Raw genomic sequence first — 11,880 nt, 5'->3', positions numbered from 1 at the left:
AAGAGGCTAGGATGGAGCGTAGCAGGGACAGCTGGCCCAGCTGGCCAATGGGGTGTTCCAGTATTCCATACCATGTGACATCATGCTCACTATATGAAGGGGAGGCGTGTTCCAGGAAGTGGCGATTGCTGGTTTTGGGCTTTGTTCAGCGGGCGGTGAGCAATTGCGTTGTGCATCGCTCATTTTGTATGTTCTATCATTATTATTATTATTATTATTATTGTTGTTATTATTATTATTTTCCCTTCCTTTTCTGTTCTATTAAACTGTCTTTATCTCAACCCACAATTTTTCTCACTCTTACCCTTCCGATTCTCTCCCCGTCCCACACGGTGGGGAGGGGGAGTCACCGAGCGGCTGTGTGGTGTTTGGCTGCCTGCTGTGTTAAATCATGACATCAGAGAACTTGTATCCAAGACTTCTAAAACTTTTGTCGGTTTTGAAAAAGAACAAAACAATTCCTTTAGAGGTATTTCCTAATGTCTTCTCTGTTTTTTTGCTTCTTACTGCAGCTCAGTTGCAAGAGCATGTTGTTTTTAATAGACCAGACATATCAGATAGAAACTACTAAACTCAAGAGTGCAAGCCTATTAACGTTTGGGAATATTGGAATTCCAGGATTTCAAGTTCAAAAATTTTTACAACTAAAGAGACAAATAAGAAACTCATCTGCATACTGTTTGGATTTTTACCATTATGAAAGTACAAGATGCTTGGACTCAAGTGTATTGTATTTTCTGGTTATTTAAATGCTTCCCATATACACTAAAATTTTGTTTTCATTTAATAAATGAAAAATGTGTTTTAGAATAGTGGAATCCAGCTGTAATCTCATGGGAGGGATCTGTTCTGTTACATAATACTCCCATTTATTGGAAGAACCACTGCTGAATTTGAAAATCACTCATACTAGCCAGAGACCTGCAGGAGTTGTTTGAATGGCGCAACTGATTCTCTTGTCAAAAGTCTGTGTGCTGGATTATCTCTATTAGTGTTGATGTAGTTGCAATGATTTCATTCTGTTGTGAGAAAATAAAATTTTATCAGGCAGTATGAAATATTTTTAGAATATTCTGTATTCTAATATTTAAGTATTAAAAATTGGAGAGCCATGCAATTGTTAGACCCTGAAGACGGATAATGTGTGGCTATGAGAAATGTCTGACAGGATAAACAAATATTGTGTCTTAGTGTCCTATCAATTTTCAGAAAATGTGGTCTGTAATTTCTGCTAAGTGATCAGTCTTGTGACAATTGCTGGATATGAGAACTGGACACATTAATACAATAGGCAGTTCTTAGAAAATAAAATTCAGAAAATACTGCCTCTTTTTTCCTGAGTTTAGTATTTCACAAATAGTGTATGTCTAGCTTTTTGTTTTTAACTGGCTTTAAGAAATCACGAGGGCTGATGATTTTGAGACCATGTGGTCCTGAAGTAGTTAATGTTTCCTTTGTGAGTGAACCAAATTGCAATTACAAGAATAAATCAGTGGATTTAGTTTAAACCCAGTTGCTTAGGTACCATCATCAAAGCAAGAATTGTTTTTCCTGTGCACACCGAAGGTGACAACAGCAGCAGCTTCAGGCTCTTCGGTGAGCGGTGTGTTGGCATGCAAGGAAAAGATTTTCGGGGAAAAAGCTGTCAACTGTAAAGTACTTTTTTGGATGGAGTGGAGGAACTCGCTTGTGTAGTAGCTTGTGCACCTCTTTTGTTCTACGTACAGCAATTTGGGCGTCCGTAGTCTGTTGACTAAAACCAGATTTCCTGTCAGTTCAAGATGACCTTACTGGGATCTAGACAGCAGAAAGTAAAGCTCAAATTCTGGTACTAGAACTACCTTCAGGAGCAAGTATAAAAGGAAATGTTTATGCCTAACTTGCATTTGCTTCAAGAAAATGCCCAGGAATCTTGTAGAAATCTATTCCACCAAGTTCAGTCTGAAATGCATTGAAGCTTCAAAGTTGTCGGAAAATGTAGTAAGTTAGCAGCAAAATAAATGATCATTTCAAAATACCAGTCAGAATATGCCAGAAGCAGAGAGATCTTTGAGGGTGATTGGTTCAACTAAAAGATATGGCTTTCTATTTTAATGAAGTTTTCAGAAGGAATGCATGGAACAAAAGGTGCAACACACGGATTCGGAAGTTCCTACTTGTGGAAATTGGAATAGAATACAGGACAGAAAAGGTGTGATTGTGGTAACCCAGTAAGACTTACCTTTGTGGTCAGAGTAGAAGAATGTTGCCTAGACTTGATTCATCTCAGCTGAAGAGTATCTAAAATAGATCAGAGGATGTTTAAGGTTAGATGAGATGAATTGACAAAGGTAATATACCAGAATAAAACTCCTGTTTATGCATACTCAAATATATTTTGTTCTCAAATCGAGTTTCTGTTGGTTGCGCTTTTGACTTTGAGTTAACATGAAAAGTTTTTCTGTAATACCTTCTAAAAGAAGGAGCTGTTTCTTGAAGGTTAGCAAATTTAAATATGGTAGTCACTTGTCCGATTTGCAGGTTTGTTTTCTTGTTGTCAAGCTCAGTAGAGTAAATTTTTCATAATTAACTGTCAAATGCATGATCATCACAAATAGTAAAATACTCTTTACAATGTTGTTCATGTCAAATTTTAATAGGATTATAATAACCTTTACATCAGTCTTGCCAATTTCTTTACTAGGGAGCTGAGTTAGTGATTCATGTGCTGGGCAATTAAACGCATGTTTATAGACTTTTATCAGTTTTACTATAAATTAAACAAACAAAGCACATGTAAATGGCCTCTTTGTGCCTGTTTTCGGTAAAGATTTCATTTACTTCTGCCTAACCTTGCAGATGCAAGGGAAATCTGTAGTTTAGGGTTGCAGCCACATATACTACAGAAGCTCAATTAGGTATTCGGAAGCTTTGCATTATAAAACATAGTGTTTTATGAAGTCTTTTCAGTAATGTTGTTTAAAAATATTTGTTGCCTTTCAGTACAATTCATTGAGGTATAAAGTGCATGTATAATTTCGATCAAACAAGCAGTTACATGGATTAAGTTGGTTCTTTTCTTCCTTATATTATGTACTTACTATATAGTATTCTTATATAATGTAGTAATGGAAATTTCTGAGCTTCATTTCTCAGATCATTCATAACTTCTATGTTAACAGTCAAATGATAAATTAGAAGAGTTGGAAACTGTGCTGTTTAGCAATTACATCTTATAAAAACTGTTCAACAGTTGAGGTGAGTTATTCGGGTTGTTCTGCGTGGGGATTGTTGGACTGGTCTCCTCCCACCCTCCCCCGAATTGTAAAAGCAGGTCAACCTTTCTCAAGTTTGCTTTATACTTGAAGAGAAGTCAGTTGTCGTTTTAGTCTTTATAACAAGAGAGCCATGATTTCCTGCTGTCTTTAGCTTCTTCAGGAGACTTAGGCATGGTCTGTGCTGCGTTGTTGGTGTGGAAGGTTGTGCGTGATTGCTGTCGGAAAGATTTCTTTATTAATAATAGCTGTAGAGCCTTGGCTGAGACTGTTCAAATATTAAATGAGTTCTGTCAGGTAGTCAGACTTATGAAGAATACAGTTACTTGTTGTATGCTGTGATGTGCATATTATCTGAAATAACGTATCGCAATGAGAGCTCAAATCGCCTTTCAAGCAGCAACATCTTAGGGTTTAATTGACTTTGCTGGGTTTTTTTCTACCTCAGTAACTTGCCTAAATGGACTTATTGTAAGTTCATAGTTTTGTTTCCTTTGCTGTTTACTGTGTCTGATTTTCTTTTAAGTTTGTTCTGTAGAAGATGAAAAACAAATATCAGATGCAGATGAAATGTGGTTTTTACACTTGAATAAGTCAAAATACATTTCATCCTAAAGAAAAAGTTCTTCTCTAAATTACACGTTTTGTTTAAATTTATGCAAATGAATAGCCCTATCTATCTTTAGAATACTATAGTCAAAGGGAATTTGAATATGCATAACATTAAGTTTATGTAAAAAAAAATTGCAGGATTTCATTTTAATTTAGGGGGTTTTTTTTAAGAATACAATGTCAGTCCATTGCGGTATCCCTCTTTCCAAAAGCTCTTTTGAGTGCTTTGTAAGCTTTGTCTTTTGATCATCAGTGGTTGATTTATAAGCACTGCAAGGCTGAGCACTGAGAGAGCTCTAAGGTTGTTGGAGTTGGAGGCAGTTTAATTTCAAAGGGATTTTTCAAAACAGTATTTTCAATATTGTTAATATTCATCTGTAGTATGGTACTGTTATTATTTATACACAGAATAATTTTCACTATGCTTTCCTGAAAACTGTATTACCTCATGTGTTGTTATTTCAGGAATTCAGAAAAACTATTGCAATCTTCTTGTATTCAGATTGGAATAGGTGCTAGAGCACTGCACAGTGTCTACCAATCAAAAAAATAGTGTAAAATGGCAGTGAGGCGTGGGGAATCTTGGTGTGAGTCACATTGTACAGGTTTATTCACAGATATCAAAGGAGTACAAGAAGCCAATTCCAAAATAAAGGTGAATTTCAGGTATCTTTTCATTAGTTGAATGCTTGTCCTTGCCTTTGAACTGAAGGTGACCTTGTCGTTTTATGCAATATATTAATTTAAGTCATTGCCATAAAAAGCTAAAATGGAAGGACTTTTTATTATTTCATTTCTGTAGCAGTGGGCATTTTACCTAAATGTGATTTAATGTAAGGACTATCAAGTGAGGAATGGTATGATTTTAGGACATTATGTCTCCATGTTCTCCGATCTGTGGAAGTTCCTTTTTGCATACTGTTCTGCAGGGTTTTGGGAAAGAGGCAACCTTATTTGTTCCTTTCTTCCAGCACTGGACATTCCCATAAGCCAGCCATTCTTGTTGCAGCGTTATGGAAAAGTTTGTCTTTACTGCGTGGTTACAGTTTAGTTTATTCTGAGCACAATTGTAATTCTTTCTGTTTATTTCTAGGAATTCAGAACATGATGAATTAAAGCTCTTTTGAGTGCTTTGTGAGGTCTTGTCTTTTGATCATCAGTGGTTGATTTATAAGCACTGCAAGGCTGAGCACTGAGAGAGCTCTAAGGTTGGAGTTGGAGGCAGTTTAATTCGAAAGGGATTTTTCAAGTTAAAAACAGCTGATTTTTTTATAGGCTAGAGCTCTAGAGGATAGGAGGTGATTGGACTATGCATGTTTTATTGGCTTAGAAAATGCTCAGAAGCAGTTTAAGTTGCTGTAGACAAATAATGGGCTTGTATCACCTGATCTCTTTCATTTGTAGTCTCTATACATGTAGTCTTTATATAGTCTGTTTTTCATTTCTAGTCTTCATACATGCATCATGTTCATAAATTGTGTTTTACCATAAGATTTGTGTAAATATACAACTCATTATCTGAATGACTAATTGAAATCTTGGATATACATCTGTCAGGCAAGCTAAGGGGGGCAATTTTTCTGCAGGTGAAAGGTAAACGTAATTTTCCTTTTGCCTACACTTCTAAAATAATCTAAGCTTTCTCATGTTACTTTAATCAGAGAAGTTATTTGCACATAATTCAGTTTTATTTTTTGCAGAGTTGAGTGTAAGTTTTTGAACTTTTTTTCTGGATGATTTTTGACGATCAGTACTGGTGAGAATCACAAATCATTAAAAAAAAATGAGTAATAATAATTCTGTGTCTGCAGAGCTTTTATAGGGAGAAGAGTTGTAATTTCTGTTAGTTAAGACCAACAGTCAGCTAGCTGTCTACCATGAATTCAATTTATGCAGAGTTGAACTCGTGAAGTGTCAGTAGATAAAGTTTGTACATCCATCTGAAAGATGTCTTTGCCCCTATACCTCATGTAAAACTTACTTTCCCAGTGGCAATTACTTCGACATTTTGTAACCGGCTTTCTCAGTCAAGCTGTACATCCTCCTCCCCGCCCCCCATCAGTTGTTTGTCAAAAGCTGTGTGACGTTTTGTGATAATTAACCTCTGTGTATGAATGTATAATTCATTTTATGCAGAATGAATATGCTGAGTGTTTTAGAGGGGAACTAACAAACTTTTCATTGAAGGAGAAAGCTCATATTTTACTTTAGACAGACAGGCTTAATGGCTCGAACTTTTTTCGTAGCTAGACAGTATGAGAAAATCCAATGTGATGCTATTTTTCTCATATGTAAGTTAGAGAAAAGGTTTGCAGACAAGCAGTCTAAATAGCAGTGTGAGAAGGTGGTTCATGAATTGAAACCTCATTTTCAGTGATTAGTTGCCTATTTATACAACGTTATATAGCACGTGAAGCTGTATTCAAAAAAGACATTTAGGATTACTTGCAGTTAGTGTACTGCTGAAGAGTTCTGGCAAAAATCTGCTAAATGCTGTATCTACTAAATCTGATCCCGTATTCCAATAACAGACATTTCATTGTGTTGCATGCTGAACTGGACTAAGGGAGGATAAGAACTGACAAGTATCTCTCTTCTGCATCCTTGCAATGTAGCTAAGAGATATTCCTGTTTCACAGGCATAAAACTGAAGCACAAAGTGCTTCTTGTGGCTTTTTTTCAGTCAGACACCTCATCAATTGTTCGTCATTAAAAGTGGAATTGGCATTGTTTCCCTGAAAACCATTCGTAAAAAATCCAACTTTTATAGATGTCGTGGTTCAGTTTCTTAAGAGGATACAATATTGCAGCATTGTTACATATCTGTAAAATTAAAAGAGTTGCACTCTAACAAAATGTTTCTTTTAGTGGGATATGTTATAAGAAGAACATAGAATCATGTTGAATCTAATGTACTAATTACCTTGGGGGTATTTATCTGCAGGAAGTGAAGTCTAAAAGGCTGACTAAGTAGTTCTTTAATTTCTTGTAGTTCATCTTATTTGCATTCAGTTCAAAGTTGAGTTTTGTTTAGTTTTGTTTTGTAAAATTTTTCTTACAATTGTTTTGGGGTGGGGGGGCATATGATGCTTTCCTTTGTTTAAAATGACTAACTGAAATACAGAACTTAATGTTTGGGGGGTTTTTAAAGAAAAAAAATCACATTTTGCTTTTTATTATAAGAGAACTATGAGAAGTGAGGCATTGAATGATGGATGAGGAGAAAAATAGGCATATTTCTGGCCATCTACTAATGTTTTCCAGTAAAATTAATTCTCAGGATTAGGTTGGCTTTAATAAAATTATAAGCAGCGCTCAAAATAAACTGGATACACTGGTATGTCATACCAGCCATTCAAAAAAATAGCCTACCGTTTCTCAGAAGCTGTAATTGGTATGTTGGTGATAGTGAGGGAAGGTAACACTTGTAAAACAGAACCTTCTCAGATGCAACACTGAAAATGTTAAAAGTTAAACTCCCCCATTCCATTTGTGTCCTGGAGTTTGCAGTATAAGGAATTAATACTATGGCAACTTTGATGCCTGTTCAGTTTGAATGTCTTGTAGTTTTATGTCAAATTCAACAATATAAAAGAGATATGTAGAGGTGTTAACAGAGAGAGAGTTGTTGTAGTTTTAAAGGGGTCAGCCACGTTACAAATCCTCTAGAATAAGGTACAGGCATGATTAACTAAGGACAGACAGCTCAAGGAAAACAGAGGGGGTTTTGTAATTACTATTTTGAAAGAAGACGTCTGGAAGGAAGACCTGTTTATCTTATGTGATCCTCCTATACTGATTCTTTCAGCACATTCAAAGGAAGTAAATAAAATTTTTATTCCTGAAATCAACTTTTCAAAGATTTCTACAGCACTGCTTGACTGCCTCCATGATTTGATCTGTTTAGGTTACTTTTTTTCCTGTTTAAGTGATAATATCCTGCGATTTAAGTGGAAAATCGGGAATGAAGCATTTTTTGTAAGTGCAGTTTGGCAGACACCACGTATCTTCTGGAAAACTCTCTGTCTACCATTGTTGCAGTAATATTTAATATTGCAAATATTACATTATATGTGTTTGGGTTCTTTTGGTATAAATATTCTGTTGCTTGTATCCCATTTATGTCTACTGCCATTACAAAATACTGTTTGGCAATATTTCAGATCTACCTTTATCAACAGTTAGAACAACATTTTGTAGTAGCAATTGTTTAATTACCTCTAATTGGAGTAAGATGTGTAGTATTGCAATTTTTTTCATCTTTTTGCAAACTTGATTCAGGAGAGTGACATGTTTTGTCTGAATACTTGTGCTGTGCTTTTATGATGTTTTCTCTTTGTGAGAAGTATACCCTACCTGAGTATTGGGTTTTGCCATACTTCTAGAATTATGATCTCCAGTTTATGATGTTCTGAAACAGTTAAGTAACATTAAAGATATTTTAAAACTATATATTAACAGATTGAAGTGAAGTGCTCAGAGATAATGTATAAAATGTAGAACATCACCCACAATGTGTCTGTCACAGATGGAAAAAATGAATGTATTGACAAGTGTGTAGTCCATTGAATAAGTTTATAGATCTAAAATCCTGCCCAGGATTGCCAGAAATTAACAGTTTGTCTCCAGTACTGGACGCGAATTAGCTTAAACAGAAGCGTATGTCCCATTAGGCAGACAATTCTTTATTGCCTGCGTATCAGAAGAAAGTAATTTATTTTTCTGAGACTGTGCCTGTGAAATTTGTTCCTGAAACATTAGGCAGACAGCATGGTGCAGTTCTAACTGGTGTATTTGGTAGGGATAAATATATACCACGTTTTCATTTGCTTCCAGAATGAATGTGCTAGAGAAACTCGCCATATATGATCAGATTTCAGAAAAGCCAGTGCTCGGTTTGCAGTCTGCTTCCAGACTCTTAAGTGTACAGGTGATTTCATGTCTTGATGATACTATGCATGTTTATACTGGCTGTTTTCATTAAGTCATAAGAAATAACACAGACTAACACAGACAGGTCTCTTCTCCCAAGTAACAAGCAATAGAACGAGAGGAAATGGCCTCAAGTTGCGCCAAGGGAGGTTTAGACTGGACATCAGGAAAAACTTCTGTACTGAAAGAGTGGTCAGGCCTTGGAACAGGCTGCCCAGGGAAGTGGTTGAGTCACCGTCCCTGGAAGTATTTAAAAGACGTGTAGATGAGGCGCTTAGGGACATGGTTTAGTGGGCATGGTGGTGTTGGGTTAACGGTTGGACTTGATGATCTTAGAGGGCTTTTCCAACCTTAATGACTCTATGATTCTATGATTCTAAAGTTATCTTCTGTGTGCTCAGAGGGGTACCTACACAGCCTAGATTTTCAAAGGAAATTGGACGGCTATGTTTGAGAACAGGTTTTTATTCTTGTAGTAGCTCATAAAAGTACTGGCATCCAACTAAACATTGGCGTTTTTCACATGTTCACTGAAGGAAGAACATGCTCGTATTCTAAAATACCAAGGAAAGACAAAGATTCTGACTTTGCTCGTGTCACCTGTTGTGGCCCCAAATGTCTTGGCCACATCCCATAGGTAGATCTTCTTACACCAGTAGAATGTGTGTTGCCTGCCTAATCAGCCTCTGTAATGTCTCTCATTTTGCAGTAGAAGTTATTGGTTCATATGGAAGCCTAAATCCTGAGCCAAGATTTAGGCTTCCATATGAACGTGAATCATTGTAGCATCTTCACACTTCACTGTTCTTCCAAGCAGTACAAATGCCATACTCTCTTAATAATGAATACAGGGCAAGTTAAATTTTGGAAACCACTAAAACCATTGTTTCGACCGCATGCATGTACACAAATTAATCCGTTCAGACAAATGGAGTTGGGAAATCATGATGTAGTATGTAATAACTTTCTTGTGTTGTAGCCTTATATGTTATTTTATAAGAGGATATAACTAGTCAACATACACAGCAATTTTAATATTATGATTTGTGTTAACAATACAGATGATGTAGTGGCTGAGAGCTAGAGGTGAAAAAAAAATTAAATTAAGTAGACAGCATTTTTTCATAATGATTTTTGTTTTGGAGGCATAGAATGCAAATTGGATAGAACTTAATTGCTAAAGCTGGTTAAGTGTAAAATTAATTTTACTATGGCTTCAGTGAAACAGTAACTTTGATATAGTTGAGAAGTAATTTAAAGAAACCACTGGTTACTTAGGTTATGGTTTCAAGTTTATAATCACATTTTATTAAAGTTCTTTGGTACTACACCTCCTAAGAATGCCTCCTTAAATTGAAATGCTGATGTTAAGGGAAGATGTTTATTTTACTGATGCTGCATTATGGAATTTAAATGGATAATTGCTGATTGTTAAGTACTCTGTGTGTGTGTGTGTGTTTAAAAATGTACAATGTCTCTTTTAAACATAGTGCAAGAAATACACAGAAAAAAACATTGTGAGTAATAAGTGTTTTGTCCCATCTACCTTTTGACAGGAGAATTAGATGACAGAGAACAGGCAAAGCTGGAAGTAAAAGTATGGGATCCAGATAGCCCCCTTACTGACCGTCAGATTGACCAGTTTTTAGTTGTAGCACGGTAAGATTAAAATCCTCTAATAAAAAAAATTCCTTTTCCTTTTCCTACTGACTATTTATTCCCCTATATCGTGTTACTCAACTTGTTTGCCATTTTGTGAGCCCTTCTCTTTCCCACAGTTAGCTAAAAGAGAAAATCAGACCATAATCTTCTGCATATTTATTGGAGCTATCAATACACAAGGAAGAAAAAGAGAGTGAATTTTGGAATAATGCTACGCTGCCTGTATGTCAGGTTATAGTAGAATTTGATACTTTAAATGTAGACATCAGTCTGTTTTCCCCTCAGAGTAAATGAAACAGGATTTCAGTGCTAATATTTCAGTCTTTTACTATAGTACTTGGAATTTCGTAGTGTAATATAAAATTAAGAGTAGAAATAAAGAAAATGTTAACAAACGAAATGGATGCAGAACTTGCCCAATTTGCATATAAGATGAATAACATGCAGTGCAATTATTTTGGATGAATGTTGAAATAAAAGTTTTGAAGCGATGCCTTTCATTAGTGAAAAAAATCTGGTCAGTTCAATTTTATAAATTAACATACGATTATGCAGATTTATGAGAGGAACATCAAAGCCCTTGGAATTAATAAATACCTTTAAAAATAATTTCTTTACTTTAAAAAAAAAACTTTCAGAACTCTATAGAATTCTTACTGAAGGACAGCTTGACACTCATAAGATAGAGCATGTTTTGCCTGTCCTGTAATTCATACTTACAGATATTGTACAAAGGTGCTGTTCCAATGATGGCAGAGAACTGTTAATCACAGCTACTGGAGGGATTTTATCCTGAATCACTCCAGCTCCTGTATTTTCTGTAACCTGGTTGCAGAGCATAGTCTCAAATCTTCTTAGGCAAATAATCCTTTTACGTTGTTTCCAGTTTCTGTTCTTTATTCTTTCTCCCTTTTGAACAAAGCATTTCAGGAAGGAAATAGAAGTTGCTTTATATTTTCCAGCTTGTGTATGGTGAAATGGGTTGCCGATTTATTGTTTTACAGTTCACATACTGATCCACCTGGGTTTCTTCTTTCTCCCCCACTTGGTAGTGCTGTATCCTTTCTATACAGTTGTAAAAATTGCCTGCCCCTGTTGAATTTCCAAACAAGCTGGAGGGGTATGGGTGTGAACATTCATCTGTTCAGAAGATCACAATGCCTGGTAGATGCTACATAGAACAGAATCCAGAAAACAGGACTACTACTATCACCAGCAATATAATTCCTGGATATGTATGGGCAGACCGTTATGGGGTGCCTTAAAAATACCATCTGTGTGAAGATCACGTGCGTTTTTGAGGAGTTCATTCATTGTCTTCACATCCCTCCACTCTGCATTTCGCAGCCGCTCTGGGGAGCTGAAGTAGTATACTGTGAAGCTGAAATGTTGCCAGGGGAGTGTGCCAGTAAGCAGTCTA

The 11,880-nt window shown here is 35.9% G+C and overlaps 1 protein-coding gene across 1 annotated transcript in view; it reads left to right on the top strand.

Moving 5' to 3' along the window:
* The window catches only part of MTA3 (metastasis associated 1 family, member 3), a gene marked incomplete at its 3' end in the record, with an annotated part of 101,003 nt that overhangs the window by 46,795 nt on the left and 42,328 nt on the right, over positions 1–11,880 (top strand). Inside the window, exon 7 of the mRNA XM_009579120.1 lies at positions 10,355–10,457. Coding sequence (XP_009577415.1) covers positions 10,355–10,457 — 103 coding nt within the window. The remainder of the gene's footprint in view (positions 1–10,354; positions 10,458–11,880) is intronic.

Source organism: Fulmarus glacialis, unplaced genomic scaffold (assembly GCF_000690835.1).
Source record: "Fulmarus glacialis isolate BGI_N327 unplaced genomic scaffold, ASM69083v1 scaffold17870, whole genome shotgun sequence".
Lineage (NCBI taxonomy): Eukaryota > Metazoa > Chordata > Aves > Procellariiformes > Procellariidae > Fulmarus > Fulmarus glacialis.
This window is presented reverse-complemented; position numbering and strand designations above follow the sequence as displayed.